This window comes from Notamacropus eugenii, chromosome 3 (genome assembly GCF_028372415.1).
Source record: "Notamacropus eugenii isolate mMacEug1 chromosome 3, mMacEug1.pri_v2, whole genome shotgun sequence".
NCBI lineage: Eukaryota > Metazoa > Chordata > Mammalia > Diprotodontia > Macropodidae > Notamacropus > Notamacropus eugenii.
This window is the reverse complement of record NC_092874.1, coordinates 388152340-388171063: the sequence shown is the minus strand read 5'-3', so window position 1 is coordinate 388171063 and position 18724 is coordinate 388152340. Positions and strand designations below refer to the sequence as shown.

The 18724-nt window shown below is 42.3% G+C and overlaps 1 protein-coding gene across 3 annotated transcripts in view; it reads right to left on the bottom strand.

Annotated features, from left to right (window-relative positions):
- Positions 1–361: 361 nt before the first annotated feature.
- Positions 362–18724, bottom strand: part of INTS1 (integrator complex subunit 1) — a 48804-nt gene continuing 30441 nt past the window's right edge. For all 3 annotated transcript variants that reach the window (XM_072597743.1, XM_072597741.1, XM_072597742.1), the window contains exons 32-48: positions 16274–16433; positions 15700–15840; positions 10348–10528; positions 10132–10258; positions 9490–9620; positions 8556–8643; positions 8175–8401; positions 7594–7717; positions 6700–6833; positions 6298–6490; positions 5936–6063; positions 5277–5389; positions 4139–4252; positions 3089–3159; positions 2606–2697; positions 1758–1867; positions 362–1249 (exon numbers count right to left, since the gene is read on the bottom strand). In XM_072597743.1, the coding sequence (XP_072453844.1) occupies positions 1134–1249; positions 1758–1867; positions 2606–2697; positions 3089–3159; positions 4139–4252; positions 5277–5389; positions 5936–6063; positions 6298–6490; positions 6700–6833; positions 7594–7717; positions 8175–8401; positions 8556–8643; positions 9490–9620; positions 10132–10258; positions 10348–10528; positions 15700–15840; positions 16274–16433 (2250 nt within the window). In that variant the 3' untranslated portion in view covers positions 362–1133. The remainder of the gene's footprint in view (positions 1250–1757; positions 1868–2605; positions 2698–3088; positions 3160–4138; positions 4253–5276; positions 5390–5935; positions 6064–6297; positions 6491–6699; positions 6834–7593; positions 7718–8174; positions 8402–8555; positions 8644–9489; positions 9621–10131; positions 10259–10347; positions 10529–15699; positions 15841–16273; positions 16434–18724) is intronic.

Below are 18724 nucleotides of genomic sequence, written 5' to 3'. Positions count from 1 at the left end.
AGACCTCTCTATCCTCCTTTATGGAAAAACTTCCTCATTATGGTGACCCCGGAGTCTCAAAGCCTTCAAGCTTCCCAAGCTGGGAAAGTTTCAGGTACAAGGCTAGTGCTAGACTTTATGCTGCTCTCCCCATGGTAACTCCCCAGCTAACTTGGAGGGATGAGTATTTTGGCCCCAGCAATTCTCAAACTGTCCTCATTTTTTAAAGAGAGATCCAGAGGGGCTTGGAATCTTGTGCGACCATTCAGCAAATGGCAGCACTGGGGACAGACTGCAGAGCGCCTTCTGGACTAAAATTCCCAACTCTTTCATCTTTACCTGTGGGCAGTTTAATGAAAAGAAACTGACATTTTATAGCTGCTCAGAATTTGCAAAGTGCTTTACATGCATTAGCTTATCTGAGCCTCACAACAACCCTGTGAGGTAGGTCATACAGGAATGATGATCCCCAATTTAGAGATGAGGAGACTGAGGCTCACAGACAGCATCAGAAGTGAGACCCTAACAAAGGTCACTGTGGTTCCAGCTCATCATCCAAGCTGGGCCACTGGGCCAAGTTCTTCCTCAAGTCCATTCTCAGCAGTTTAGACTTCAGACATTAGGCAGAAACAGAAGGAGGACAGGTCAAAGAGGACGTCTAGGCAGGCAGTACATTAGGCATTAGATTTAATTTAGAAAGTTTGATTAAAAAAACAACCCACCCCAACCCTGTGTCCCTTCTGATGCTGACTCAGAAACTGGCTTGAAACAAATAGAACTGGCCAAGACATTCTCCTTGTGACTGTGACATCTAGTGTCTGTGCAGCACTCCAGTCTGAGGAGATGATGGGATGCAAAAACGCTCTCCACACTGAACAACTGGCAAAGAAGTCGATGCCCTGGTTACCCAACAAATGGGACCAGAGTCAACAACCACAGGTGGCCACTCTTCATTGCTTTAAAAGCCTTGATGGTCCCCAGTGGGAAGCACTTGGAATGGGTATCCTTCCCTTTCCTTTCCCCCCCCCCTCACATGGCACTATGTGTGCTTTTCGCCAAAATGAGACCACAAATAGACCCTGAATCTCTTAGGGTTTGGCCCTTTGAGATAGTTCAGTGTCTTTAAACCAACCAAAAGTCCTGCCCATGACCAGTCACATAACAGCCTCCATGTGCAGAATCTTTAAAGCTTCAGAAATCTGGGGACTAGTGTCAATCTGTCCATACATTCCAACCAAAAAGGCCCGGTGCAGCAGCACAGCTGCATGCTCTGAAAAAGGAAACAAAGAAAAGAAAGTTGACTGGCTTGCTCTGGTTCTGGGACTGTCCCAGCTGCCTTTTCAGGGCATCTTGGGGATTCAAACTGGACAGAAACATGAGCACAGCTCTCAGGCTCTGCAGTGCCACTCTCCAGGGAACACAGTAGGTACTCAATCAGTGCAAGACCAGAGGAGAATGATGCTGATCAGTCTGTCAGGGAACTATTTCCCAAAACAAAAATTCAGCTCCTCCAGCTCTTACCCTTTTCTTTAAAAAAAAGGACAAGGGATTTCCTAGGACCAATTATAGCACAGGACCCAGAATCCACAGGTCCTTCTCTGATTGGTCAAATGATCCCTACTCCCATCCACCTGAGACCATAATGGTCACAATGGGAGCCCCTTAGGGGACAAAAAAATTAAGAGGATCCAACAAGACAATGGGACTCTGCTTCTCAGATACTGGGGACTGGGCTAGTAGGGCCAAATCGGGTGAATACTGGAAAGGAAACAGCCCACCTTGGCACAGGAGGGTATATTCAGGCAGGTTCTTCAGTGCTGTCTGCATCACCTCAAAGTCCCGACTTCCAAGGCAGTACATGAACGTGGGCAGAAAGTCAGCAGCAATGCTACAATACACAAACAGGCTCCCATCAGCACCACCATGACTGCAGCCCTGGTCCTGCCTCATTTGATTCTAACAATGAAGCCCTTGATGAGCCATTTAGTGAGAACTGAGGAACAGAGCCTTAACGGCTCACAGTAAAGAAGATGAAGGGGGCACAATTCCTGGCAGGCTTGGGTTCTAGTCCTATCTCTGTTCTTTTCTTGTGTACGTGTGATGAGTTTCCACACATATTAATGCATATGAACCACAAGTCTGTTAGGTAAATGGAAGCGCCAGGACTTTTTCAGGGATCAGTTTCATCTTATAGGTAATGAGGGCTGGAAGATCTCCAACACTAAAATTCTATCATCTAAACCCATTTCAGGACACACTTTAGAGCATGTGGTAAACCTATAATTTCTGTCCTTTGGACCCCCACAACTTCATCCCATAGTATTGCAGATAGAGCCCTAGCTGATTTCATTTTTTTAAGGGACAAGATGTAAAATTTCTTTTAAAACCGTTCTACCCAGATGGGGTGACTTCATAAGCTGTGCTATTTTTCTGTGTTGATCTTCACCTTAGCTATTTGGCTGAGCCATTAGTTATGCTCTATTACAAGAGTTTTTTCTACACTGACCTGGTTCCAATCCTTCAGCAAAAGAAACAATTTGTCAAGAAGTTCATCAATAAAAGACGAGATATACAAGGTGTGTGAAGTGAAGTGCTAGTGGGACTGGACTGCCCCTCTATTTCTCACCTAGGATTGTTCTGTATTGAGCGTAGGGCAAGGTTGAAGGCCAGGTTCCGACAGGACTCTTCAGAAGCACTCATCAGCCTTTGCAGATTAGTCTGAGAAGGAAAGGCGGAGAAGTCATTACTGGATTGCTATTTTCACACTGAGAGACAGATCCCTATGCTCAGCAGAAAATGGGTGAAGAAAAAACAATCTTGATGCATCTTGGTGAGTGGATGAAGACCAATGATGAAGTGCCTGGGATTCATACGTCAGGGCCAACATGGTCTTTCTTAGCTGAGTTTTCAATGTCTTCCAGTCACACTTTCTGGCACTTGAAGAATAGGGGCACAGAGGGGCTCCTGTTGATGACTAAAGGAAGTGAGTCCACTGTAGCAGTGGGAACCCTGGGCTTTGATTTAAAGAGATTATGACCCAAAAGGAGTGAGCCAGCTTGACTGGATATGACTGCTGGACAGGACAAGAGTTCCTTTCCATGGCACTTACAGAAAAGAAGGACAAGATTTCTGGCCTCCGCCGGGACATCTCATCTATGTCACTCAGAACTTCCAAGATATCTAAGCAGAAAGAAAAAGAGGGTGAAGGTGTGAAAGAGACAGAAAATGATACAGCAAAGCACCAAACTAACAGGTAATAGTTAAGCATCCCTAGATATCCAGTAATTAAGAGTGAACCCACACTGAGACTGACGGAGGAGCTCTGTGCTGTGTAATGTGTTTCCTCAAAAAGTCACATTCAAAACACATGCTGTGCATTCCCTATCTACCTCAATGGTGAATTAATGTTTCCTGGACTTAATTTCTCTTTATTTTGTGTAAGACCAAAGAAATGCAGGAAATTAGGGGTTTAGAGGACTTTCAAGTCATTTTGTTTACGCTTCTGCAGCAATACTAGAGCTCTTCAAACATTTAAATTAATCTGTTGTCTAACCCAATTGCAAAATTTCCCTGTGGTGGCTCACTTCACATTTAGTTTATTCTGGAGTTTGGCCTGTCAAAACCTGACCCCTAGTATTTTACACCAAAACCCCATTTGTTTTTGGGAATAGCTTGATATCATCCATCATATCTATGATTCTAGGAGATTAAATGACTTCCTCACTTTGAAATTTTAACCTAATCTACCAGGATAAAAACTCCTTGAAGACAGAGACAGGGCTGTTTTTTGTCTCTGTATCCTTGGTGGCTGGCACAGTGCCTTTCACAAAGTATATGCTTTCATAAATGTCTGATTTGAATTGCTGCTTTCCTCAGTCTTTCTGAGCATCTATCTCAGGCTGAGGCTGCTGTCAAAGGGCAACAGATACTTCACCTTGCTCAGATCTACGCTCTCTCTACCTGCTTACATCTTCGTTCTACCATAGGTCTGACACCAAATTAAAAATCTCCTTCGGTTGTTTGTACACATATCTCTGCTCATTAGTGTGGCTGCTGCTCATGACCATGAGGGAAAGCTGAGGGGCTTTTCTACAATACACTGTTCTAGAGATACAGATATAACTGAATACTTCCTAGCCTGTGTTTCAACTGGGCTTACCCTCTACAGTTTGGCCCCTTGACAATCTCTTCATGTACGGGGTCATTTCAGCTGCAGTCAGAGGAGTGAAAAGAGAGACACTGACTAGAGGCAGAGAGCCAGCAGAAGTGTCATCTAGAAGAAAAACAATAAAAACAACTAACACTTATAGGTCCTTTAAATTTAGCAAAACCCTCAGAGTATCCTAACAGTCCTGTAAAGCAGGTACTACAGGTACTACTGCTCCCATCTTACAAATGAGGAAAGTAAGGCTCAGAAATGCTAGTGAGCAGCAGAAGTGAGATCTGAATTCAGGTCTTCCTGACTCCAGGTTCCAGACTCTAGTATGGTTAGAACAACCAGGGAGTTTCAATCTGGTCTCTTAAAGTGATTTAGTCCTGTCTGCCACAAAAACCAGTCAACAATCACAATGCATGAAGTATAATGTGAAAGCTGTTTTCTAAGCATACCAGAAATTAAATATCCAACTGAATGATATCCCTTTCAAAACAGTCACCTAAACTTATGCCCTATTCAAAATATTTCTGAACTCTTTTAAAACTGCCTTCAGAGCGGGGAGTATTTTTTGAAATAAGTGACTTATAGAGGATCCAGTTTCTAAGGGTTAGGATGGTGACATCAACAGCAAAAAAAGATGCCAGCAATGTTTTCCTTAACTGTGAAAAAAAAGGTGAAAAACAGTCACCTCTTTTGAACAGCAAAACTGGAATTCATCCTAGATATACTGGCACAGAAAGAGGTATGTTTTGCTGGGAAGCAGTTCCGTGTAGAAGGTTTCCTCTTGTCATTCTCCAATTTCTTTTCTGAACCCATTCTCCTCAGCTTAGAACAAAGATTTCAAACACAAACAGAATTTCCTTTTGGAAAAGTGGTTGATTCCCATTATGCAGATTATATGTTTGCCCTGAGAAGGAAGCCTGGTTCATAGCCAAATGAATTTTGGGAAATAAAGACATAAAGTGAAAATAAAATGGCCAAAGAAATTTATGGTGCCTATATCTTAGCAATAACAACTGGGTCCTGGATGTCTTTTTTCAATATAATCTAAAATCTTCCTCACAGAAGCTGATATACCTAGTTGACCTTGCAGAATAATCCACTATGGTAACCCTTAGAAAGTAGCCTTCCCTAAACTCACCATCCCTCTCTTCATCGGAGCCATGGTCGGAAACACTATTCTTGCTGGGAAGACTCAGCCCTGCTAAGAGAGACTTCAGCATCACCAGGTCACCATTGTCTGAAGATAAGTCACTGTGGAGAGAGAAAACACTAGCTCTCGGCTCAATAAGACGACGATAGGCAGAAGACTGGATAAAGAAAGTTGTAATTATAAGGGTTAGAGAGAAAGGGAGAAAGAAAGTAGGGTGACAAACTGGCAAATATAGAGAAGAAAATAAGGTGCAGGTAGATGCCAATTATACACAGAGAGGGAACGTCTCTAGAACAGCTGTTGTGGACAAAGAAGCATCTGTTGTTCATGCTCTTCAATTTAGACCCAAAAAACTTGGCTAAGATTTCCTTTTCCTATATATGAGGTTAGACCCCCATGGTTAACATTTTTTTTTTAACTACTCTTTAGTCTCAGACTTGTTGGTTACTGATTTAAAGAGTTTGCTTTTCCTTGTGAATCCATCCTCATTAGGATCAGTGTATCTGTTAAGTCCAAAAGCCAGGGAGATTAAATATCTGAGAGGCTCCCAGCTTTCCACTGTGGGCTTCTATTTATCTGGGATGTAAATATTTAGACCCCAGAGACTAGGTCTAGGAAAGGAAAAACTTTACAAAAGGGACACTTACTGGAGTGAATCAGAATGCTTCTGCAGGAAGGAGATTGCAGCTGGTGCATTGCATGTGATATACTTGTGAATAAGTTGAACGAACTTGCTGATGAAGGCAGCGAGGTGACGGGAGGATTTCCTATAATTCTGAAGGGAAGAACCCATGTGATTGCACATATCCCACATTAAACAGAAGCAATACTTTTGGTACTCTAACATTCTGCAGATGCTGCTGCCTAGCTATATATTCCTGCGTTCACACAAAGTCGAAAGGGTGACACAGATAGCATGCAATTGTGCACAATATTTGCACCAAACTCCCTGCCTTGATCAAAGGCCTTCAGGAAACAATTAACTAAGCAAAGGACAATGGTCACCTACCAAAAGCAATCGGATGAAGGAGAGAAGACAGTCCCAAAGCGCCCTCTGGTGTTCATCTTGAAACACCTGTGGCTGCAATAGCTCTATGATCCCCAAGACATGAATGAAGAATGTCAGGTGATTCTGCTGACGAAACTCCTGGAAGTTGAGGTGGGTTCGCCCATGAAGCAGGGCAGCTATCATGGCCAGATGCCTAGAAATAGAGGGGTAAAATACCTTATGTTCATCCTCATTCCTACTGGATCACCACAGCCTGTCACCGATTCAGGCTAGAAATCAGGGAGGTGTTCCTATCTTCTGAACTCTATGATAGGGAGAGGGAATGTGACTTCACTCCTTAAAGATAAATGCAGAAATTCTCCCACCCATTAACCAAGCAGAGAAGGAGGAAAAGACTAGGACCTCAGTAGCAGGATAGGGTGTGCCACAGCCAACTTCCTACAAGCCATGTTGGCATCTGCCACTCGGCCCTCAGAAGATCTGGAGTCGCTGGTATCTGCGAGGAGGAGGATGAACCGATGAACCAGAGCATCAAGCTGAAAGGGAGATTGAGGATCTTAATCTATGAAGAGTATGGCCTTACTACAGAAACAACTCATCACTTATTTATTACTTGTATCAAACAATGACTAAGTGGTGAGAAGGTACACAGTAAGAAATTGGATGGAATTTAGTTTAAAATGAAACTTACCCCTCTCTTTCTCCAATGGACTCAGAGCTCCTGAATCCATCTTAGAGAAAGAAGCTTCCTTGGTGCTACTGAATTTTTTTCTTCTTGTTGGAGCTTAATGGTTAAAACTAGCTTTCCAGTTCCCAACAGTTCAAGTTCCCTAGCATTAAGGCTATTCAAATAGCACTCACAACAAAACAAATGTGTGTAAGGATATCTATCCTCATCAACCCTATAAACTGAAGACGATGATGAAAAGGATGCTTCAAGGTTACTGAATTACCTTGCTAGGGTGGGAGCTTATTACAAGAGAGTGTAATAGGTCAAAATTCTGTCTTCAGGAGACACAGATAAAAATAAGGGCATCAGGACCCACATCAAGGTCATTGATCATCTATTCTAGGCAAATACATTTTATACTTTAAAGCAGAGGTATTCAACTGGAAAAAAAAAATCACCTCTACCTGAATTACCCAGGTAACTTTATAACACTAAATCCAAGTGAAAATGAAGAATTAACTGGATAATTGCCTCCATTCTCTTTTTTGAACCTGTCACTACAGGTACAACACACTTGCTTTGCCTCGGCTGCAGAAAAGGAATGGCTCCGACTCAGATCCACTCACCTTGCAGGTGCTACTACTGGTTGCACCCTCACTGTTCAACAGCGTCTCAGGCATGGGCACTAGTAGCTCTGGCAGCTGCAGATAGAGCTGGAGGAGAAGGTCTTGGCAGCGTTTTCCTAACAAGCTGAAAGAGAAAGCATCCTTTAAGGTTATATTCCTCATATTATATTCCTTATATTCCAGAAACCTTGAGCTCCTTAAGGATGTCTGAAGAACTTCATGCAGTATTTTAGGCTTGTGGAAGACTTAATGGGATCAAACCAAGATGAGGCTAGTGCCCACCAATGTTCAACAGCCCAATATGTGCTGGTTTTCTGTAGGTATCATGCCCCACTTCTAAGCTACCATCAAATGCAAAGGAACAATGATCTCATCATGATCAGAGACACCATTCCCTGGGGTTACAGGTTACAACTCGGGGGCTAAGAAAATGCACCTTCTGATTAGCAGTCATGTTTTAAGACAAGCAGTCAGGGCCAGACTGCCAAGACCCAAGAATCCTTGCCAATTACATTTGTCTGCTGTCTAAATTACTCATATTCAAACAGAAGGATATCCAAGGAATATTGAGGGGTCCTCACCTGTCTCCCCATTGCTGGATACTGCCTGTCAGGTACTCTGTTACTTTTTTGATGCTCTCAACATCTCCATGGCAACAGCTAAGCAACAGAGGCAAGCGTGACTGGATAAGGTTACATGAGGCATCTTCAGTGCTCTGGCTTCTGGTTTCTGACTCAGCTAAGATCAGTTCCACCAAACTTATCAGTTCTGGAGTCTGGACCTGAAGCACAAACTCTTCTCGTCGTTTCTGTAACACAGTACAGACAGCAGTCAGGAGAGTCTCTATCCCAAAGGGCAAAAATCCAATTTGCTGAAGGATGATGACTAAGATACTGGACTCCAAACATGAAAACACTCAGTTACATTTCCATTCACTCATCTGGAAAGGCATCATTTGGTACCTGAGGAGTTCGCTGGTCCCTTCCCTGCCAGATTCGAGGAATGTGAATACAAGCCCACAGGAAATCCAAAGCAGCAGATGGGTCAAACCTGAGAAAAAAAGACAAACCAGAACAGAAATACCATTTCAGCTTAGAAACAGGAAGTAATCTGTAGGGAACTAAATATGAAAGTGTGTGTATGTGCGTGGAGGAGGGAGAGAGTCTCACCTCTACACCAAGAGAAAGGGGCAAAAGAGATTTCCACTAGTACAAAAAACATCCCCATGGCTTTCTCCTTGGGGGTAAATCAGAAGCCACAGACAGCATGACATGAGTACAAGGTGCTATGTAGTTCCTTTTCCCTTGTAAACAATCTCACAGGTCAAACCCTAAATTATCAAAACCAAAGGAAGCCAAACACATTGTTCTTACTGATGCTTTTCAGTTCTCCAATGGAGTGAGAAAGGGTAGCTAAAAAAACACAAAGACTCAGGGAAAATGAATCTGCCCAAAAGATGTACTGCTCTCTCTGAAGAGACAGGAATCTATAGACTCAAGAACACCTTCCATGTGGCCCCACCTCAGGGTTCAGGAACACAAGTGTCAGGGACCATGACTATGCTTCTACTGGATCCGCCAGTCATACTCTGTAGATGGCATACACAATATACTATGTTTACAACAAGATCACGAGTCTTCTTTTCATCATTTCCTAATAAGTTTATATCCTCTACTTATTGGCCAACATTGGAACCCAAAGAATCTGTAAGGTTTTGTCCACCAAAAAGGTGTGTGAAGGTAAGCCATTATGATAACACAAGTCACACTGTTAGTAGCGTGCCTCATGTAACAATCAGGAAGGAAAAAAAAAGTCATTTAAAGGATAAGAGCATCTACACTGATGAAAAAAAAATCCTACAACCAGGTTTCCTCAGAAGTAGGAGTACTCACTTACCTTTGCTCCCGGTTTTTGCAAAGCAGAATGTGAATGCACTGATGAAGAGTACTCCAATTAGACTGGTGCGTAAGGAGAGCCAAGAGGTATGGGCGGAAAGACAGTATCTGAGAGCCAGAATGACTTTTGGACTGTGGAGAAAGAAAACCAAAAAAGTGTTTACTAATCAGTCTGACATTGGAAAACAAAGCCAGTTTCCAAGAACATTCTGTGGCTACATCAAACATGGATTAAGAAACAAACTGTTTTCTTAAATAACTCTTTAAAAAGAGGATAAATAAATATGAGCTGGAACCAAAAAAAAATCCATCAGTAGGCTCAGTCGAGTTTTCTCAGAAGATAAACTAGTACGTGCTATAGAAAATTTCCTCTCATCTTTCTGCCCATTCAAAAATGGAGACTGAAAGATTCACACTAGATAGCAGGAAACCACACAGGAAACAAATGCAAGAAATGGCGAAAACAGGGTCAGATATTAAGTTCCTAATTAGTTAAATAATGTAAAACCTTTCTTCCTTCAGGAAATCCATCATACTCCTCCTTTCTGTGTATACATATATGACAATGACACCCTTTCCCAAGATTCTGTTAAGCTCCAGAAAAATGAGATCTTCCTAGTCAGGCCAAGAGAGGGACTCAAACCTTATTCCAAGAGAAAAGAAGCCTCTGCTGGAGATCAGGACAGCTACTGATCACCTCAGGATCCAGCATTTCAAGCCAGTCAATCAGAAGTCCTGAGGAGGGACCAGGCCAGGCAGTTTCAGTGCCACTGGAGAAGACAAGACAATCCTAGTGTCACAGAAAGTACTACTAGAATCAGAGAGGGCTGACTGCTGCTTTCCCCTTCCCACAACTCACCTACAGTTGTCCAATTCCTTTTTCCCTGAAGTCTCCTCTCTTTCTTGAAGCAGCAAGGAACTTACAACAGCAATTGGCTTAGTGGAAGGAAACTTGGAGACAGTTTCTGGGGTAGAGGAGAAGAGGATGGCCAGGAGCTCCTCAAGGTAGGGAGATCTCACCTCAATTAGACCTTGAAGGACTAGAAATGTTAAAGAAAAAACATAGTTGAAAATGCTAGCAACCAATAGCACTATGACAACACAGCTTTGAAGAAAACTTAAAAGGTTAGTCTCCTGAGAAGGCTTAAGAGTAGGAATGGGTAGCTTCAATACAAACCACTCCGTATGGCCAATTAAGTTTCTAATGTTTAACAGAACATTCCAAATTGTGAAATACCCAACATTTTGGTTAGAAAAAGTTAGGAATTTTATTTTTTTGATATTATCCTTTTTTAACAAATGTAGTAAAGGTAGTAAATTTCTATTGACACATAGTTATGCTGATAAACGTTTACTTATCTAAAGCCATGGGACCTCTGGCTCCTTGAGGGCAGGCCGGCACAATAGAGGGGACACTGAGCAAAACGGTCAGAAGACCTGGGTTCAAGTTCTGGCTTTACCACTTACTACATGTCTGTGTGACAGCGGTCAATTCATTCAATAATCATTTATTCAGTATTGACTAGGTTTAGAATATTGTCCTGTGCACTGAAGAAGATAAAACATCAAATGAGACAGAGTCCCTGCCCATGCTGAGCCAGAAATGGAAGTGGCATTTCTTGAGTGGTAATCAAGAATATTCTAGTTCCTGACAGGGACTGGATGTGGAATCTTCCTTGCTCTCCTCTTCCCAGAATCCTTAGAACTTGGTTCCATATGCAACGGATGCATCAACTCTGTCCAATGCCATATGAACTCTGTAGCCCTCCATAGCCACTCTAAGTAGAAGTGGCCCACAGATGGGTTCAAGGCCCAAGGACATATTTCTCCTTTCTCTATCAATGCATGTAGGAGAGGGATTTTAGCCCAACAGCCTCTAATGGGCCCCCTTACGATGGAGAAAATACATGCACTGCCATGGGTAAGCAAACCATCTGAAAAAAATAATGCTACAACTCTCAATGCTACCAAAAAGCATCCAGAGTTTGAATTTAGAGACTTCCTCAAACCAAAATCTCTTTCTCTGCTACTGTATGTACGGGTACTACTTACTTCCTATCCTATTACATTAAAACCATCTGAGATAAGCAACAATGTCTCAGTCCTTTCACTGAACACCCCAGATTCCAGGCTTCCCAATGACAAGACCTCGGACACCAGGTCCAATCAAGAGCTAAGTGCAACCTCTGTAAGTAAGGCATTCTGAATTTACATCATCTCACTTCATTTTAGGATGATGGAAACAAATGGCATAGTCTGAACTCCATCAGACTCTTGAAGACCCAAACATAAGTTACTCACTCAGATATCTGACTCAGATCTAACTGACACTAAGAGTCAGTCAAATGACACTTCCCTCATCCTGACTAACAAACGCTCAATCTCTCCCTCCCCCCATCACTATAATTCAGTCATATCTGCTGAAGTGCAATCTCCTTTCCCCCAATGACAATGCCCTCAATCCTATCACTTTCTGCCACTGCTCCCCCCATGCCCTCTATGGTGCCCTCTGGAACTCCAGTTCGAATGTTAATGTTCTTTCATTCTAGGACCTTTCTTACACTCGATTCTTGTACTCAAGAAAACCTAGTTCTTTCCTGAAGTCAATGCATCCCTGGCAATCCTCTTCATTCCAGATTGATCCTTCTCTCATGACCCCCAACACACTGGGCCAGGAGGAGGAAGTACACTCCTTGTTCCTCAGTGCCACTGTCAGACCATATTATTGCCACCATTCACTCAGCAACCTCTCCTCCCTTGAGGTACACTTCATCTGTCTGCATCAATCAATCAATCACCATTTATTTAAGTGCCTACTATGTGCCAGGCTGGAGGCACTTACCATCATCAGCTATCTGCTGATCTCCAAGTCATTCTCCATGCTTTTCCAAGGAGTTCCAGTTTGTCTTTTCCTCTTTATTCTCCCTCTCACCGTGCCCCCTCCTCCTTCCAATGCAGGAACTTCATTAGGTGTCCACATCCCTTCTAACTACAATTCCATTATCTTAGGTGGGAGATTCCTCTCCCTGATGTATGTATCCCTGCTCTTTCTGCCTCTGCTTCCTTCACTGCTGCCTCCAGCTCCTCTATCTTCCTGTTCTCTCAGCTTCTGTGTTCTGGTATTACCTTCCTCCCTTCACTGTGCTAAGCCCATGCCCAATTAGTTCAACTAGATACCATCCCCTCCCCTTGAATCTCTTGCTGCCATATCCTATCACTGTACATGTCTCACCAAATCCAAACCCTAGGCAAGTCCTACCCTCCATCCATCTTCTCTTTTCCTCCACTAGTGCACTACACACTGACATCACATAATCTCAACCAACCTTCAATGAGGCACCAGTCTTTTTATCCTCCCTAACTGAAATGCAATCACATTCCAAAGCAGTTATTCTAAATTGTCTTTTCTTTCCTCAAGTCTCTGCATCTTCTTTCCCCATTCTCGCTGACTAGAGGACCTGGTCTCCTCCTCTACCGAGAAAATGGAGCTCCTATCTCTTGTGCACACGGTCCTCCATTCTCTACTCATTTACTGTAGTCTGTGAGAATAAGGCATCCCTTCGCCTTATCAAGGGCAACTCCAGTATGTGTTCTTTACCCCATCCCCTCAGTAATCTTGCCCCTTCAATTGAATCTCTCTCATCTTCACAATCTCTCCTTATCTATTCTTTCCAAGCAGCCTGAAAATAGACCTAGGCCTCACTCATCTTTAACAAGACCCTTCACTTGACCCTGCTGCCCCTCCAAGCTTTTCACAGCTTAACTTCTAGAAAAAGTTTCTTATGATCAGAGTCTGGCCTTTTGTGAGCCTCTGACACTTTGATCAGCCCCTCTTCTTGGATACTCTCTCTTCCCTTGGCTTCCTTCTGATCCTTTACCTCTCTGAGATCAAAGGATCTCCATCTTTGCTGTTATGCCCAAGCATGAGAACAGCTCTGTCTGGCACTCTCTACTTCACTGTTCTCTCTCTATGCAATGTCTTAGTGTTCTTGCATTCCACAGCTCAAGGAGCAAATCCAAAGAGATGACTATCAAATTTCTCCATTCCATCCTATGTTAGCTCTTGAACCCAAGCTCTAAATTACCAATTTCCCCCAAAGCCACTCCTCTACTAGACTTATTCGTTTTTGTTGAGAATGTCAGCAACCTCCCAGTCATTCACATTCCTAACCTCAGAATGAACCTTGACTCTTCCTCTTTCTCACCACCAATCATCAATCAGTTGCTAAGTCTTGTCAACCTCCACAACATCTCAAATCTATCTCCCTTTCCACTTATAGAGCTACTGCCTGGGGTCAAAATGAACAAGGCCAACCTTCCTTCCTCATGGCAGCACTTCAAATATCTTTAGGCAATTATCATATTCCCTCCCCCCAATTCCAGGTACCCAGATCCTCTAACCTATCCTCACACAACATGGGGTCAGGGTCCTCACTATTTTGGCCGCTCTTCTCTGGACACTTTGCAGCTTCAATTTCAATTTTCTTCTTACACCTTGAACTAAACACAATACTCAAGATGTGGAAGACTAGGACAAAATACAAAGAGATCATTACCTCTTTAATCCCGGAAGTTTGGCTCTTTTGATATAGCCCAAGATGACATCAGCTTTGGGGGCTGTCACATTCCACTACTGACCCACACTAAGTTTGTGTTCCACTAAAACCTAGGATCTTTTTCAAACAAACTGTCATTTAACTGTTCACCACACCACCACTTCTGCCCCCACCCTCACCCCTATCCCCATCCTTTACCTCTGAAACTGATTTTTTGCCTTTAAGTGTTAAAGACTTTGCATTTATTTCTACAGAATTTTATCTTATTAAACAAGACAGTCTGTAAAGATCTTTTGGGATCCAGACTGTCACCCATCATATTAGCTATCCTTCAAAGCAGTCACCTGCCAATCTGATGAGCATGCCATCTATGACTTACCCAAGTCATTGTTAAAAATGTTAAACTTGACTTTAAGGCTGCAGATTCCCCACCTCGATAAACAGTCCCAGGCCAATGACTGATTTCCAATGGATTAGATTGGAGAACTCTTGCCAAGGTGACATAGAACTATTCTTGACCATTCTAAATCCACTGGACTGTACCATGTGCTAGACTGTTTATCTCCAATTTTTCCACAGGAACAATATGAAGAATTTTATCTACTTGTTGCTATAATCTAAATAAACAGTAGCTTTAACATTCCAGGTTTTACTACCTTACTAACCCTGCAAAAAGAGGAATATTCTGGCATGACTCTGTAATCACTTCTTATTTTTTCACTCATCTCTTTAACGATCTGTTCTAGAAATTTCCCAGGAATTGAAGCTCACTGGCTTACAGTTTAGAGTCTGTGTTCTTTTGAAAACTGGAACATTTTTCCCATTCCAACTTTATGGTATCTGTTTTCCAAAATCTTGCAAATATTATCACATAGTAACATTTTATAATCCTATCTGCCATTTTTCTCATTATTAACAGTTCATCTGTGTCACCTTACAAAAACTGCTATTAAGTACTTACCAATTCCTTACTTAAGAAGGTGTTTATTAACTGTTGGTTGAATTAAAATAATTTGAACCTCAATGAATCTGTTTCTTCATGTATAAAATAGAGATAATAATGCCTACATGGCACAGGATCGGAGAATCAAATTTGGTCATGTATATAAAACACATCACGATTCAAGCTATACATATGTATATATATACATACATATATGCACGTACCTATACATGTGTGTCTATCAATATGCATATTTAGACCAGACTTGTGATTTCATTAATAGAGGAAATGCCTCTACCAATACAGTGTGGCATCTGCTCTGCAAATCATAGCCTTATAAAACTGCTTTGAGTACTGAGAGGTTAAGTTACCTGACACATACAAAACTAGCAGTGTCAGATGAAGGACCTGAACTCAGGTCTTCCTGACATTTCAGTCAACCCAATACATCAGGCTGCCTCTCATACTGCTACATAAATGTCATCCACTTATTACTGGGACAGTACATTCCCCTTGGAGTGGGGAAGGTACAGATGATCAAGAACTAAAAGGAGTAATGAAAGATGTAGTTCATTTTTTTCTTTCCATTCCAGGACCAATCAAGAATATGCTCCTGTCCTCAATATCACAAGGGTTCCTTCTGCAGGGAGCCTGAGGCCCCTGGTACTCCCTGAAGTCTCTAAAGGAGACTTCCTCTATCATAAGACTGTACCTTTGCCAGTAAGTTCAGGTTCCACACTGCATTTTTCTCCTGACTTCAGGGTGGCGATGATGGCACGCACTGTGGAGCCGACCACCTCAGAATCCCGATGGAAAGCCAACGTTTCAGCCAGGTGCAAGAATCCACCTCGTACTACAGAAAAATATCTCAGCATCATCACTCTGGTCATAGGCAGGATTCTCCACCCTCTTCAGCCCCACATTCCTTATGGCTGTGGCTACCTGGCTTGACAATCTGTTCCACCCAGGGGAATTCCCCAAGATCGAGCACTGTCTACTCTCAAGAAATGTCCTCTCTGTACCACATAGGCTCTTTATTCCCTGGCCAGGGAGACCTGGCCCTAAAGGAAACTTTGTCACTCTAAATTCTTAAATTATGAAATCATTCAGTCACATCCTTATTTGCCATTTCAAATGCCTGCAGACACAGAAGCTCTGACAAATTCCCTTCAGCTAATGAGAAAATCATTTTCTCCATATAAGATAGGAAAAAAACATGAAAAAAAATCATTAGGGAGCTTTTCCTATTTTCAGCCCCATATTTTGTTTCTCCTGACTCTTCGTACCATCACTGATCCTGTGTCGTGAAGAGTACTGGGCTGCAAACAACTTGAGCTGGGCCTGGAGAGGGCCATCTTCCACCGCAGGGTTTTCCAGCCACTGTAGCATTTGCATGAGGACTTTGAAGAACAGTGAAGAGAAGGCCGTGTCCTGTGGAACGCAACGCTGCAAACAAGTAAAGGACCAGCGTGACTAACAGTACACAATTAGTAAGAGCAGCATTGGTGCAGAAGTCAAGAGAACAAATATCCCAACCACAGAGGCAATGCCTTCTGATTGTGTATAAATTGGTGAGGCCACCCATTACCTATATAGTTATCCCTTCCAAATAGTGACTTTCCCCATTGTGGTTTCAATGTATTATAGGTGAGCCTAAGAAATTAAACGGGAAATTTTGGGGAGTTTTTTGGAAGCCACAGACAACACAGAAAGGTCAGTACATGACAAAGAAAAGGTTTAGAAACTCAGAAATGCATAAAATATATTTATAGCATTGTATAATATCAACATATTTTATCTTTTAATATCACAATAATTCAGATGGATTTTCCAGATTGTGGGGGTGCCATGCCCCTAAACCCTGTGATGTGGAAGGGATACCTGTAATAACATTCTACCTTTCTTTTTTTAAAATGAGAAAGAACTAAAGCACTGCCATCACCTAAGTCCTCATATATAGAAACTCTCAAAAATCATCACAGTAGCCCTTGAGAACAAGTAGGGGCAAGATTTGCTAATCTCAGAGATTAAAAAATTGATGTCCAAAGGCATAGGGTATGGCTAGGTATGAACAGTGGAACAGGGACCAAGACAGCAATAGATCACCAACCTGCTACACTGACTATGCAAATATTTTTGTGGGCATGCCTATTAACAATTGGGTGCCTCAGGACAGTGACCCTGTAATGGTTAGTGAAGGAACTTAACAAAAATGCTTCTTACCCTCAAGAAGCCTATCACCTAGTAGGGAAGATAAGATACATGCACAAATTTTTATAATACAAATTCCAATATGATAAGCACTTAGTATTTGGAGTCAGGGCCTGGGTTTGAATCCAATTCAATCAAAAAGTCACCTTTATGACTGTGACAACCTCTCTGGGTCTCCGCTTTCTCATCTATAAAAGGGGGCTGGATGAGATGACCTCTCAAGTCCCTTAAAGCTCTACAACTACAATCTTATGAGCAGATTAACTCAGCAGGGAGTGGGGCTGGTGAAAGCTTCATGGGGATGGCATTGAAAAATGGCAAGAATATCAGTGGGTGGACATCTGAAGGGAGAGAGTCTGGGTGTCAGGGACAGTGTGAGCAAAGGCATGGAGACAACAGGCAGGACATGTCTGTGAAATGGTTAGTAACTTTGTCAGGAGTATAGACTGTATGAAAGACAAGAATCTGGGAGAAGGTGAGAAAAGCAGTCTGGAACCAGATACATGGCTTTGAACTACAGACTAGCATACAACATACACTTTATTCAATAGGCAACAGAGAGCCACTGAAGACTTGGCCAGAGAAATGACATGACCTGTGCTTTACAGAGCATTAAAATGGCAATAGTGGGTAGAACGGATTAGCAAGTGAAGAGATTAGAAGGACACAGGTCAGGTTATTGAAATGATTCAAGTGAGAGGTAATAAAGGCCTGAAACTAGGGTAGGGATAGAGGGAATAGATAAGAGGCAAGAGATATTTCAGATGCAGAATCAGCTGAATTTGGTGACTGAGGAAGTCATCAAAGATGAGATAAGTGAGGGAAAAGGAGGAGTCAGAGATGACTATGAACCAAAATTTCCATTTAATAATCCATTTTTCTATATTGGTTAAATGTCTCTGCTCCAAAAACTTGTTTACTAACACCTTTTCATACACTCATGTCTTACTCTGATGATTTTCCTAAAAACTATTCAAGTTACTTACCCTAAAAATATCAACATCTGTTGCTTCACAAAATCACAGTATGATAAAGCTGGAATGAACTTTGAAAGATTTTCTAGGCCAATCCCTCATTATTTAAATAAATGGATCCACTCCTCCCCTTTCTTATGCAACTTTATTTCAGGGTACTCCTCTCCATGCCCTCCGTGCTTCAACCACACTACTATTTACTGTTCCCTTCTTTCAATCCTGTCCTTTCCCCCCTCCAGGTCTTTACACATGCCATGACATACTGTACTCCCATCTTCACATGCCTCTTCCTTTGCCTTAAAGACCTGCGCCTCCTTCCACAAAACCTTCACTGACCCTAACTAGATGCGATCCTTCCTTTCCTGAATCTATGCACCTATTCAGGGTAGCTAGGTGATGTGGTGCCTAGAGCACCAGGTCTGGAGTCAGAAAGACTCATCTTCTTGAGTTCAAATCTGGCCTCAGACACTTACTAGCTGTGTGACCCTGGGCAAGTCACTTAACCCAGTTCGCCTCAGTTTCCTCATCTATAAAATAAGTTAGAGAAGGAAA